General features: G+C 36.8%; 1 protein-coding gene across 16 annotated transcripts in view; it reads left to right on the plus strand.

Moving 5' to 3' along the window:
- Positions 1-15,096, plus strand: part of MRTFB (myocardin related transcription factor B) — a 258,022-nt gene that overhangs the window by 206,364 nt on the left and 36,562 nt on the right. For all 16 annotated transcript variants that reach the window (XR_014254723.1, XR_014254724.1, XR_014254725.1 and 13 more), the window contains 4 exons: positions 665-720; positions 1,856-1,931; positions 5,941-6,102; positions 7,445-7,623. Coding sequence is in view for 13 of the 16 variants with exons in the window: in XM_082429618.1 (XP_082285744.1) it covers positions 665-720; positions 1,856-1,931; positions 5,941-6,102; positions 7,445-7,623 (473 nt within the window). In the remaining 3 variants the exon portion in view is untranslated. The remainder of the gene's footprint in view (positions 1-664; positions 721-1,855; positions 1,932-5,940; positions 6,103-7,444; positions 7,624-15,096) is intronic.

Raw genomic sequence — 15,096 nt, forward strand, 5'->3', positions numbered from 1 at the left:
TGCCAAATTCAGAATTCTAGATGTAAATCCCGCTTTGACCACCATCTAGCTGTATAACTTCAAGAATTCATTTAACCTCTTTGAGCCTTTCATCTGTACTGGGGCTAATACCTATGTCACAAGGCTGTTGTGCTGATGAGCAGCAATATAACTGCGATGGGCCACAGAGCACGGGGCTCAGTGTGTTGTGGGTTCTCAGTAGGTGGTAACTCTGATCTCTCAGACATGAACTGCAGAGTGTCCTCAAGTTCAAGGCTAGATCACTCCAACGTTAAATGCCCTGAGGACATGTGGGCTTTTCCCAGTAACTTGTAGGGCCATAAGAGCAAAGACCTGTTAAGGAACCATCAAACAGTTCCCTTGGTAATGGTAATTTGCCCCAACTATGGGCTGGAACTAGTCTGACCTGATATATGCGTTGTCATTTTGTATACAACTGTGTTGTGAATGTTCGGTTGTTTTATTTGTGAAACACATAATTTTAATTCTGAAACATTTAAGGTTTCAATTTTGCAGATCTCCTAAAGGAACTAGGAAATAAATGGAACTGTAGAGGCACACTAATCAGATTAAGAGGAAACATCACCATGATATGCTGTAACATTTGACTGAAGTATTAACTCCTCTATTTATACCACAGAAATGATTTCTTTTCCTCTCACAGCCCTGAAGAGCCCAGCGGCATTCCACGAGCAGATAAAAAGCTTGGAACGAGCCAGAGTAAGAAATTTCAGTTTAAAATATTCTGCTTCTCTCTTTTGTATTAAAGTACCTGTGGACAAGTAACAATCTTACTCCTACGTATATCAATAGAGAAAATATAGTGTATTTTCAGGATACATGGCATATAGAGTAATGTATCCTGGGGTAGTTTTATCTTGGAGGTTTATAGAAAATACAGGACATTCAAATTTTGTTCTTTTAAAACTAGTAAACTACTGTTGTACATAAAGGACGAATCACACTTTTTTCTTACTTTTGGAGCATAACAACAGTTTTTAGAATAATGATGGAGTAATTCTGCCATTTGTTACCTCTGCAGACGGATAGCCCAAGTGATGTACTGACACCGGATCCTTCCTTCGTTTCCCTCCTGGGTCTATGTTAGCAGTACATTTGACCAAGGGTGGGAGAATTTGGCTGAATGAGGAATATTGCCGTATTCAGCTCTGTTTTATTCTTTGAAATGACTCCATCATAGTTGCACACTAAATTGGTGTTCATTATTTTTCTTTAAAAGTGCCATTATTTTTGTTTTAGAGGAAACTTCTATCATGCAATATGAAAATAAGCATGTTCCAAATATTCCTTAAGAATTTTCCCAGGATGCAGTAATGATCTCTTAGAGTCTTATAAAATACAAAACCCATTTTAAAGCCTTATTGTTTAGAATTGAGTACAGTTCTGAATAAGAAAGTATGATTAAAGATAGGAATTCATCACAGAAATTACATTAGGATTTTTAGGAAATGTGTTATCTTAGATGGATTTTTACTTGACCTGAAGTGTAGATTTTATTGATTTTAGATATTTAAATGTTCAAATCCTCTGTTCAAAAGTCATCTTCAAAATTATGAGCCTTTGCCTTTTCCAAGTTTTAAAATAAAAGTTTATAAAGTGCTTACTTTATACCAGCATACACTTCAAATCCCTGTACAACTTTGAAGGCTGCAATTTAAATCATGTATTGGATAATAGTTTTTCAAAGTACTAATTTCTACTCTTCCTCTCAAAATCATGATCAAAAGAGTATACAATTTATTTAAATAAGAGTACCTTGAGGAAAAAATGTAAAACTACAATAAATCATAAACAATTTCTGGTAAGAATTTTTCTCTCTCTCTCTTTTTTAAAGACCGAAAACTTTTTGAAGCATAAGATTCGGAGTCGACCAGATCGTTCTGAACTTGTCAGGATGCACATTTTAGAAGGTAAAAATTCTACTTCTGCTTCTTCTGCTACATTTTCTCAAGAAAATAAGTGAGAATTCCACCATTTCTGTTTATTCCCATTTTAATAACTTTTTACCCCACAGGCTGACATCCTCCAAACTGGATAGCAACATGAAGACCCAAAGCTAAAAATGTTATGTTAGATACATGGGGAAGGTTTGATTCTCCAAATAGCCAGTTGATGGACTGACTCTTTCCCGCCAGCTGGGGGTGCTATAGGTATCTCTACCATACTGTTCTGGAAAAACATTTTCGGTCCAGAGAATTTCTTCATCAGTGAGGGATGTGCGCCTGCTCATTAAGTCATAAGGGGTATGACAGCCACAAGTCTAACCCTAGATTTTCAACGACTTGGACCCTGTTATGTCTACCTGGGGCAAGGCCCATACCTGACATTTTCTCTTTGTTGCTACTTAACCCACAACAATCCAGCTTGATCTGACCATTATCACAAACTAGCTCCACCTGACCCACCAGATTTTCTCGATGACTGAGCCTCATCTCTTACGAAGCTAGTAAGGACAGTTCCACTCCATCTTTGGTGAGACATGTGGCTCAGGCCGTGATGTTTTTCTCTCTAAAAACAGAGCAGGGGGCTTCCCTGGTGGCGCAGTGGTTGAGAGTCTGCCTGCCAATGCAGGGGACACGGGTTCGAGCCCTGGTCTAGGAAGATCCCATATGCCGCGGAGCAACTAGGCCCATGAGCCACAACTACTGAGCCTGCGCATCTGGAGCCTGTGCCCCGCAACAAGAGAGGCCGCGATAGTGAAAGGCCCGCACACCGCGATGAAGAGTGGCGCCCCCACTTGCCACAACTAGAGAAAGCCCTCACATAGAAACGAAGACCCAACACAGCCAAAAATATAAATAAATAAATAAATAAATAAATAAATAAATAAATAAATAAATAAAGGGGGAAAATTATTGTGAGCATTAAATAATTTCTGTAAAGTACCTACTACGTGCTTGACACATAGTAGGCACTCAATAATCGATAATTCTAAAAAAAACAGAGCATTCTCGAAATCTGGTATCTCCACTGTAAATTCCTGAGTTACATTTTCTTTCATTGTTTTGCTTTACTGACTAATTTGTGGAGCAAGACTGGGAGCTTGACCCTGTGATAATCTTGAGAGGGTTAAACCTGGAGCAGAAACAGAAACTTCTCAAACATTTAGAGACAGTTATTAGGTAGGAGGAAGAATTAGATTTGTTTTCTCTGGCCTAATGATAGAGTTAGTATTAGGTTGATATTACAGAGTATTAGATTATAGCTCAGCATAAAGGTCGGTCAGATATGTCCAAAATAAAATCTTCAAGAAGTGATACGGTTGCCATTATTAGAGCTGTTAGTTCACTGGCCCGCAAGCTAGACACCAGAGACCCAAGTGAGCCAGATGGATGCCCACCTTCATGGAGCTTACATTCTAATGGCACAGACAGATAATACACAGGCAAAACAAATAAATTACAGATTGTGAAAAGTGCTCTATAGGGAATAAACAGGCTGCTGTGATAGGGAATAAACACAGGCTGAAACTACATTAAGGATGTTGTAAAGAAGTTCCAACTATCAAGTTGGCCTCTATAACCCCAAGTAGGGTCTCTTCTAATCCAAATAATCTATGATTATGTAACCATCTTCATGTCTGGGATGGGAGGTGAGAGGTCTGTTCCTGTCTACTTTGGGTTGTGAACTTCTCAGAAGTCTCCTGGACTAAAAAAGCTTTTTCAGAACTCCAGTGGTAGGGTAGGAGCAGCTACCAGCTGTCAGGGATAAGTGAATCTTCAGAGAGGCATATTTGCTGGTAAGTAACTTAGTAAATGGCTCCTTCTGTGCCTCAAAGTATCTTGACCTATAAGGAACATTTTTGTAGGAACGATGGTGTCTGTTTCAACTTGCCTTCTAACTGTAACAGGCTTTATTAATATAATTAAAACTAAGGCAAATACATTTAACTATCAAAAGGAATCATATCTGCTTTTTCCAAAAAGAGACTACTCAGCATTTAAAAACCTAACTATGTATATGAATGAACCATAAGTGATGTTTTTAGGACATCTCTTCTAAAGTAGAGACTTTTGAAGTAAGAAAGAATGTCTCATCTATAATTTCAAAAATACCTTAAAACCACCCCCAACTTATTATAACATTATCCCAATTTTGATTGAATTGGATGTTTGGCAGGCAAAAGTCTAAATTATTTCCTGAAGTTCAGCAGCCGAAACCCAGCCTCGGCCTCACGGAGGTGATGAAGCAATCAGACCAGGAACAGAAGCATACCAAAATGCCAGCCTCTAATTATTTACTTTTGGAATATTTTCTTCCCAAACATTCCTGATATCACTTGGATAATGTCAGTGGAAGAGAGGAAAAGGCAGAAGACTCTCCTGCCTAGATCTTAAAAGCTTTTAAACATCAACCTAAAAGTGATTTGCACGATCTACTTCCCCCCACCTATCATCTTCCTGTGTGGCTAGAAGGGTTCTGTCTGATAAGATTGGGGCCAGAGTTGTTTATACAGGAAAATTATAAAAATGAGATGGGCATACATGTTATTTTAACTTATAGAAACATGAATTTATTTGCCAGTATTCCAACTTAGGGGTAGGACCTTCACGTGTGGGGAAGGCTTTAACGAATGGAGCTCACATCTTTCTTGTATAAAGCGTAGCCATTGTACATCATCTACAATTTCCATTCATGGTGGAACAAAACTCAAAGACGGTTGAAAAGCAATCTGAGTTTAAAAATCCTAGATTTTATCATTTTTCCCCAAATCTTTTACCATTGTTAGTTGCCCTAAGTAATGTGACAGTGATTTTTTTTTTAATGGCTTACCTTTATCAAGTCATTCCAAAGCATTTAACTCAGGTTTCCAAGAAATAATCATTTTATTTTTGAAGTTTATGATTTCCCCATAACATCTGGTTAAATTATTTATTGACAATAGCAGTCACAATAGTGGTGAACTATTTTGTAGACAATCAAGATTGATACTTGGTAAGCCCATAACTTAACCGGTAGAAAGACAAGTGATCAGCTGTGCTGGAGGGTAGTTTATTGGCCCTGGGGTCTCAGTGCTCTTTGGGCCTCAGCCAGGCCATCTAACTTACAGAATGAAGGACATCAGATAATCCTGAGGTTACTTACAGGGAATTTCATTAAAAGACCTTATACTGAATAATTTAAGGGGCAAGCAACTTTCAACTCAGTACTGGGTTAACACCTCATCATTATCTTTAATCAATCATAAACATTATTTAGAACAATGTAATAAAATAATGAGAGTTACCAGAAACACAAGTAATTGACAGAATTATGCTAATGAATGAGTTACGATATTTATAGTAGTTTCACATCTGTTATACAACTTTATGCATATGTGGGTAGATGAGTTGATGCTTCTATATGACTATTAATTACTGTGTAATTGAATGTCCCAAGGTTATGTATTCAGAAGTAAACCCAAATTCTTAATTATGATCAAGGACTGAGAGGCACATGGATCGATCTAAGGATATGATTTGTAGCTCTTCCCACTGACTCCTGCAGAGAAGCTTATATCCTGAGATAACAGTTTCTCCCCTTCTACGAATTGACTTTCCAATGAAGCCAAATCTAAAACTGCAAACTTCTTGAGCCATGAACCACATCTCTCTTGTTCACCCTCTGTATCCCCAATGCCTAATAAATATGAATTTGACTCTCCTGCCATAAATGAGCAATAGCAGGACCCCATTTTTGGCTTGAGTTCATATTAATTTGAGTCTAAGGACATCCACATTGTATAGACGGTATAAAGCTATCTAGGACTAAAAATGTAAATTGTATACAGGAGCATTCTTAAACAGTCATTGTCTCTCCATAAATATGTTAGGAACACATAAGTCTGTTTTTACGAGTTTAAATTAGTTGGCCTGAAATAACATTATGGAATAGAAACAGTAATTCAAGTAATGGTTAAAACTGTGTTTCCTGTTTTAGAAACATTTGCAGAGCCATCCCTGCAGGCTACTCAGATGAAGTTGAAAAGAGCTCGACTAGCTGATGATCTGAATGAAAAGATTGCTCAAAGACCTGGTCCTATGGAGCTGGTAGAGAAAAACATCCTTCCTGTAGACTCCAGTGTTAAGGAAGCAATTATAGGCAAGACTCTAAAATTTTACTATTTTCTGGGAGAAAAAGAAACTTGGAAGTTTTAGATAAGAAAAATTTAATTTAAAAAGCCAGCACTAATCATGACTATTGTTTTCTGGGTAAATTAGAAATTGATTAACATTTGCACTGATTCCCATTATTACTGTTAGTGTTATTATATTATGTATTACAAGACAAGCATCTTTTACCAGTTAACACAGAGATTCCTCTTGTTACATCTGAGGTTTAAGTCTGTCTGTCTTTTTTTTTTAAATTAGGGTATAGTTGCTTTACAATGTTTAAGTCTTTAAGTTCTCATTTTGTTACCATGTTTTCTAAGTTAAACTTATTGTATTATGTTTAGTTTCTGTTGTTTTAAGATTTTTACAGATTTTTCATTATTTTAGTTCAGTTTACTTGTAGGAAAGATAAAAAGTTTGTTCAGTCTTAGTTCAGCAAGGTGAATAGCCGATGCGTATAGATGTATTCATTAAGAATGGTAGAATCTGCCCATTTTATCACAGTCTTATCATACTTAGTTACTAATGTTTACCGTTTTTTTCTGGCATAAACTTCAGCAGAAAAAAAATTTTTTCCAGAATAATGCCACTTTTTCAGCAAGCAATTTTGAAAAGTTAATATCCTACTTAAAAAACTATTATAGTTTCCATTACTCAGGGGGACTTCATATTTTGCCTTAGTATGAATTTAAATCTTAGGTAGTCTGTAGTCAGTAATTCTAAGTAGTACAATTCACTATGATTCCATTCAATTCCGAGGAAATGGGCCCCAAAAGGTAAGATGTCAGTACAGCAAGGCTGCTCTGTGAAGTGGGACTTATCAACAGATACCCAGTCAGAGCCCCATTTTGCCTTATAATGTTTTTTAACAGTTGGATTCCAAATGTTGGATCCAAGTTGGATCCGAACAAGGTCCACACATTGCCTTTAGCTGATGTATCTCTTAAGTCAGTCTCCTGGGTGGGTCTTCCTCCTCCTTTCTTTCCTTACTTTTTATTTGTTGATGAACAGGCTTTTATCCTCTAGCGTTTCCACATTACTAGATTTTTCTGAATGCATTTGCATCCCTAGGTGTCATTAAAAACTTTCTTGTCTCCTGTACTTCCTGTAACTAGTATTTGGATCCAAAGACTTGATCTGATTCAGGTTGGGTTTTTTTCCCCAATTTTTCATCTTAGATAGTGGTGTGTTCTTCCATGGGGAAGTACATTATGTTCAGTTTTGTTTTTAACCAGCTTCTTAAGTCCTTATAATGAATAATATTTCTCCTTTTTCATTTTAACCTTGGTAGTCCAAGGCCAAGATAGATTAAGAATCATTTCTTTCTTTAGGTGTTGGGAAGGAGGACTATCCCCAAACTCAGGGCGATTTCTCATTTGATGAAGACAGCAGTGATGCTCTGTCTCCAGACCAGCCAGCCAGCCAGGAGTCGCAGGGGTCAGCCGCGTCCCCAAGTGAGCCAAAAGTTAGTGAATCGCCATCTCCTGTGACTACAAACACTCCAGCCCAGGTATCACCTTTCTTGTTTTTACCCCTCAACAGAGAAAGTGCCTTGTTTTTTACATATCAACGTAATACGTTTTCACCAGAGGAAAAGTCTGAAAGTGAAGAAAAATATAGGTTTGTCACGTGTAATCCAACTATTAACGTTTTCAATGGATTCTTACATTATTTCTGTTCTATATACATATTTTTATTTTACAGTTTTATAACTCATTTAAAAATTTTTTCATATAACTTTTCTTTGAGATGTAACTCACATAACTCACATAAAATCCACCCTTTTTCTAACCATCTTAACCACTTTAAGTGTACAGTTCTGTAGTGGTACATATATTCACATTGTTGTGCAACAGATCTCCAGAACTTTTTCGTCTTACAAAACTGAAACTTAAACCCATTAAACAACAACTCCCCATTCCCCCAGGCCTGCTAACCACCATTCTATTTCTGTCTCGATGAATTTGACTACTTTGAATGTCTCATATAAATGGAATCATACAGTATTTGTCTTTGTGACTGGCTTATATCATTTAACAATGTCCTCAAGGTTCATTCATGTTGTAGCATGTGACAGGATTTCTTTCAGTTTTAAGACTGAATAATATTCCATTTTATGGATATTCCACATTTTATTTATCCATTCATCAGTGGACATTGTGTTGCTTCCATCTCTTGGCTATTGTGAATAATGATGAGTACATGAATGTGGAAATATCTCTTCGAGACCCTGCTTTTAGTGCTTTTGGGCATATATCCAGAAATGGGATTGTTGGATCATATGGTAGTTCTATTTTTAATTTGTAAGGAACCTCCATACTGATTGCAACATTTCACCCTCCCACCAACAGTGCACAAGTGTTCCTATTTCTCCACATCTTCACCAACACTTGTTAATTTCTGTTCTTTTGATAGTAGCTATTCAAGTGGTGTGAAGTGATCTCACTGTGTTTTTTTTTTAATTGAAGTATAGTGAAGTTACAATGTTGTGTTAGTTTCAAGTGCACAGCAAAATGATTCAGTTATACATATAAATATATATGTGTGTATATATACTTATATATTTTTTTAGATTCTTTTCCATTGTAGTATTACAAGATATTGAGTATGTTCACCTGTGGTTTTGATTTGCATTTCTGTAATCATTAGTGATGTTGAGCATCTTTTCATATGCTTGTTGGCCATTTGTATATCATCTTTGGAGAAATGTCTATTCAGATCTTTTGCCCTCTTTAAAATCAGGTCATTTGTTTTTCTGTTGAGTTGTAGGAGTTCTTTATATGTTCTAGATATTAACCCCTTATCAGATATATAATTTGAAAATACTTTCTCCCATTCCATGTGTCACCTTTTCACTCTGTTGATAGTAACCTTTAATGAACAGAAGTTTTTAAGTTTGATCTACTCCCACTTGTGTATTTTTGGTTTTGTTGCCTGTGCTTTTGGTGTCATACTAAGAAATCACTGCCAAATCCAATGTCATGAATTGGATTGTTTTGGATTGACTGGATCCTGTTTTCTTCTAGGATTTTCATGGATTGGGGTTTTATATTTAGGTCTTTAATTGGTTTTAATTTTTGTAATATGGTATAAGCTAAGGATTCAACTTCATTCTTTTGCATGTGTATATCCAGTTTTCCCAACACCATTTGTTGAAAAGACTGTCCTTTCCCCCACTGAATGGTCTTGGCACTCTTGTCAAAGATCATCTGGTCATATACAAAGGAATTTATTTATGGGCTTTCTATTCTATTGCATTGGCCTATATCTCTGTCTTTATGTCAGTACCACAATGTTTTGATTACTGTAGCTTCATAGTAAATTTTGAAATCAGGAAGTGTGAGATCTCCAACTTCTGTTCTTCTTTTTCAAGACTGTTTTGGCTACTTGGGGTCCCTTGAGATTCCGTATTAATGTTAAGATGGATTTTTCTATTTCTGTAAAAAAAAAAAAAATGGCACTGGGAAAATTCACCCTTTTAAAGTGTATAATTCATTGCTTACTAGTATATTCACAGACTTGTGCAACTCTCACCATTATCTGATTCCAGAACACTTTCATCTTCCCCAAAAGAAGCCCATACCCCTCAGCAGTCACTCCCTGTTATCTCCTCCACTCAGCCCTAAGTAACCAGGAGTCCACTTTCTGTCTCTGGATTTACCTATTCCGGATATTTTATATAAATGGAATCATACAATATCCGGCCTTTTGTGACTGGCTTCTTTCACTTAGTGTAATGCTTTTAAGGTTCATTCATGTTGTAGCATGTATCAGTACATCATCCCTTGTTATGGCTGAGTAATATTCCATTGTGTTGATATACCACATTTTGTTTATTCATCAGCTAGTGAACATTTGCTATTATGAATAATGGTGCTATGAACACTTGTGGACAAGTTTTTATGTGAACATATATTTTCACTTCTCTTGGATATATACCTTGGAGTGGAATTGCTGTGTCATATGGTAACTGTATGTGTTCCTTGCTTTTATACCTCAGTATTTAATTGAACCGATACACTGTATCTCTTTTAACCTATTACCTGTTATTGGTTACCTAGAGTTGTTTCCTGTTTTTCATTCTTACACACACAAGTGCCCCTGTTGTATTCTCACATTCTTGCTACATGCTGGTTTTTTAATACATACATTGTTGGGCATTTGTCTAATTATTTCTTTGAATAATTACTAGATAATGAAATGGATTTCAATCTTTTGTTAAGCAAAAGGTAGGCACTCAGCTGCCTTCCAGGAAAGTAATACAGTCTTTATTGCACCATCACTATGTCTTTGTCACAAGTAGGTAATATCATTACTTTAAACCTTGCACACTGGAGATTTGAATGTTTTAATTGGCCCCTTGATTTTGGTTAGATTGAATTCATTTGTTCAACAAATATTTATCAAGCACCTATTATGTGTCAGAAACTTAGAATCTAGTGCATGCAAAAGATCTAATATTTTTTGATAATTGCATTGGAAATTTACATTTCTTATTTTTCACTGAGTGTTAGTGTTTCTGTTGGTTTTATAAGAACTCTGTACTGCACATAATCTGTTGTTTTTTTCTCTCTCTTTATGGTGTTTTTACCTTACTGAAATTTTAATAGTATTTAGTTATATTAAGGTCAAAACTATTGAACTACTTAATGGGATTGGTCACGTTCAGTAGAAAATGTTCTTGTTAAAGCCCAGCATCGTAGAATTTTTGAATTGGAAAGGAATTTAGCAATTACCTGCCTTAACCCTTTCACGGGGGGAGGCCTGGGTTCAGAGAAATATGGAAGTTTGGGGATTAAAAATGTTTGCACATTTTCTTATGGCATTTCTTCTCATTCATGAATATCTATTTGTTAGGGACTGTGTCTTTCAGCGTTATCTTCTTCATTGCACTTATCACCATGATCTGAAATAGGGGGGCGGGGGAGGGGGGGTTATCTTTAACACCTAGCACAGGGCCGGGTACAGAAAGAGTGCTCAATAAATGTTGAATTGCATTCAGCACCATGAGCACTGATGCCGGCTTGTAGCAGCAGTGTTTGTGTTCTCTCATTTGCGAGTAGAGCCTCTCCCTCTTGGAGTCACAAGAGGTAGTGTGTGTAGCTACACTTCATATTCTCCTGTCAGAGTTTACAGGGCAAGTGTGACTGGCCCCTCAGCTTCGCTGGAACCTGGCCTGGAGGAACGCTGAGGGTCAGTGACCAGCCCATGGTCTGAGGTCTAAGCAGGCAGGAACGGAGAGAAGGGAGACCAGCCCCTACTGTTCTCACCGTATTTGCTGCACCCTGGTTTTGAGCTTTAAAAATAGGGCTAAAAAGAATGTCAAATATGTAAGTACATACCATTAGAAAACAGTTCTACTTATCCATTTGGGTTGTTTGTTCTGTTTCTGTCTGAGTAGGTCAGGACATCAGACAGCTATTAGCATGGCCTTAGCTTTTTAGTAATAGAGAATTTTTGTCACCTCAGCCATCTACCTGGTAATGGCTTCATGACAGTTCCACCTGTATAAGAGACTATCATTCTCCTTTTCCCTGCATTGCTTGTACTATTAGCTTCTTAGCTTTGGTCTTGAAACTTGGTCTCCAGCTAAGTTTGTAAGTGAGAAACTTTAACCGGAGGCTGTCCCACCTCATGTCCCACCCAATGTCAGTGGGATGACATTCCAGAATTCCTTGAAGGAAAAAAGGAATAGCAGTGTTTCTTGAAGAATAAATACAGCCTATTTATTGCCAGTGCAGCACACACTAAGCCTCAGGTCATCCATGAACTTAAACATTAGTTTTTATGACACTCTTTAGTGTTGCTGCAATGCCACTTCTGCCTGTTACACACAGACCATTAATAGTCTGCTTTTTATCTGTCAATAGTGCCTTTGGGAAAAGACCCACTTTAGAGAATGGTGCACTCCCTACTTACACGTTCAGGTGAAAGAACCTAGAATCAGGGCTGGCTTACTGCACCTTTACCCATTACACATTTCCTGCACCGTATATCTTGAAACCTTCTTAAATTGTGTCCTTTACAAAATTCCTTTCGATTGTGTTTTAGTATTTATAAGTAAGGACTCTGACAAAGATTCTTAATATTATACTTTTATTTGTGCAATTAAAAAAGCATCTCCATGTTAACTGTGCTATATTGATGTCAGATCGCAAGTTATGTTGTAGGTATTTGTTTTGTTTCTGTTTGCTTAATCAACTGCAGAGGCCAACTTTATGATGCCTGTAAAGTCTTTGGGATTTTTGTGTCTAGAAGTGATAATTGGGTTTTGTTTTGGCAAATTTTATACTTTAATTATATTCACTGTTATCTAGTGTTTGTCCAGGCACCTCACTTGATATATATGTAAAATATATTTATCTCCCTAAATATAATTACTTTCACATATGGAGTTAAAGGGAAAGTACCTGAAAACATTCCTTCTCATTGGACATCAAGTTTACAGAGGGAAGGGACAGCCCCTCATTTTAAAAGAGCAACATAAACATCTTGTGTTTTGGGTGTTCTTTGATATTCTTAGTTTTTAATCTTTAAAATGGAAAGTCAGTATACGAGTTTGATGGTGAATTTAGTTACTGTAGACCAGTGGTCCTCAAACTGCCTGTAGTGAAGGAATAATATGTTTGTCTTGTTTTGTTTTGTTTAAATCACCCGTAACTCCTCTTACAAACTTTCCTAAGTATACGTATATTCCTTTTATATTTTATTTTTACAATTTGAAATTCTGCTGTAAACACTACTAAACTGTATTCTTAACATATCGTGAACTTGGCTGTATGTTAATCACATTCTTAAATCATTTTCTTTTTTTTTAATTTATTTTATTTTTGGCTGCGTTGGGTCTTTGTTGCTGCATGCAGGCTTTCTCTAGTTGCGGCGAGCGGGGTCTACTCTTCATTGCGGTGCACGGGCTTCTCATTGCAGTGGCTTCTCTTGTTGCGGAGCACGGGCTCTAGGCGCAAGGGCTTCAGTAGTTGTGGGGCACGGGCTCAGTAGTTGGTGGCTCGCGGGCTCTAGTGGACAGGCTCAGTAGTTGTGGCGCACGGGCTTAGTTGCTCTGCGGCCCGTGGGATCTTCCCGGACCAGGGATAGAACTCGTGTCCCCTGCATTGGCAGGCGGATTCTTAACCACTGTGCCACCAGGGAAGTCCCAATATGTTTGTTTTTTATATAGTTTAATTTCCAATGCATTGTGGACTGATCCTCTTGTAAAATAAAATAAAAGTAGTGGGATGACATCAACTTTCCTAAGACTTCCTGTCCTTGTCACTGGCAGGTAACAAAGGTCCACAGACCACACTTTGGAGTGGCTCTGACATAAATTTCACTTTGCTTCTTGTTTACCTGAACCAAGTTTTTTCATATGGTGATTAATCATCATTTTATGCTGCGCATTTAATCCTATGGCTTAAACACATTTTTCTAATTTTCCTGTTCAGTTATTTTCATACTTGGCCTACTGTAATGTTCAAGACCAATTCAGGGAATTTCTTCTAGGTTCTTTAAAAGTTATACTTACAGATAATTAGTTGGGAGAAAATTAGGCTCAAGATTTCCATATGCCTTGCTTTATTCCAAAATGTCTTATGACATATAGTCTCCTTAATTCTTTTTCAGAACACACAGATAGATACCAGAAGTTTAAGTCCTACAGGAAAGTGTTCAAATAAAAGAAACATTGCCTACCAAAAATAAAAATTTTAACACATAATATCTAGGCAGAAAACAGATTTTTCAGGCACTTGTTTTACAATCCCAGTGCTAAAAAGCTAATGACCTCACAATGTGAACAGTGTAATACACAACCAGGACCTTCCTTCAAAATGTAAATTCTTTGAAATATCTATTACTTCTTTGTGGTCTGTAAGAGACTAAAACTGCTTTTCCTTGGACTTTCCTCTTGTCTTTTCAATTCTGATCAAAGTACAGCTGGAAAGGAATTTGCCAAAATATTAATGAAACACACATCACATATTGGAGCTCAATTTATTTTTATGCTGAAGCAACTCTTGAACAATGGAAAGCTGTAGAAAATTAAGACCAGCAAGCCACACATGGGTACCACAAGCTGTGACACTGGTCCTTTTAATCTGAGGACTTTTTTTCTCTCAATGATTTCTTAAGTCATTTAATTAATCATTTATTGTAAACACCCAGATGTTTAACTGTAAGTATGATCTGACAGGATCTGTGTTCATTTTCAAATTCAAAGTAGTACTGAAAGGAACCTTCTTGGACACTTACTCTGTGTATTTTCAGGAAGACAAGCTTAGGAGAATTTGGCAAACTATTTTTTACCATTGTTTCAAGTAACTTACAGGTAGATGACCTTTTGCCAAATAATAGAGAAATTTTAGGTTTAAGCTAACAAAGAGAATGAGCAAGGTCTAGTATGTAAGCCGTGTACATATATACTAAATAATCAAAATTAGACTTTTATTGCAAACACTTATCAGTAAAGGCCTGAATAGGACATCAAAGATATTGACTGTAATTCCTATGATTACCCCTTCAGTTATGCTTTTTATAACTTATATATCAAGAGGAGTCTGCCACTATTAATAGATTTTTGAGCTGGTTTTCAACATTAACTGTGAAGCTGTGTTCCATCCCAATTCTTAACTCAGTTCTCCTGTGAGCAACAGAAAAGTGCCAAAAATGGTGCATTATGCAGAATAGGCCTTTCCTATTTATATATTAATAAATAAATCTTTATTGAATATAACTGAGATGATGATAAACAATGGCCAACATCTGCTGGCCGTTACACTTACTTCAGTGTTGTTCAGGCACTGGACGACTTACTTTATATGTATTATCTGGGGGCAGATATCATGAAAAAGCATCTCTCTGGCCTGCAGGGGATTTGAACTAATGACTTTGTTCTTATTAGGCCAACAGTGTGAGATTCTTCTTAAGACTATTTTCCAGCACATCATCCTGTTTCATCCTGTTATGACTCGTAGTGACAACTGGTATT

The sequence above is a fragment of the Balaenoptera physalus genome, assembly GCF_965194825.1.
Source record: "Balaenoptera physalus genome assembly, chromosome: 16".
Taxonomy (NCBI): Eukaryota; Metazoa; Chordata; class Mammalia; order Artiodactyla; family Balaenopteridae; genus Balaenoptera; species Balaenoptera physalus.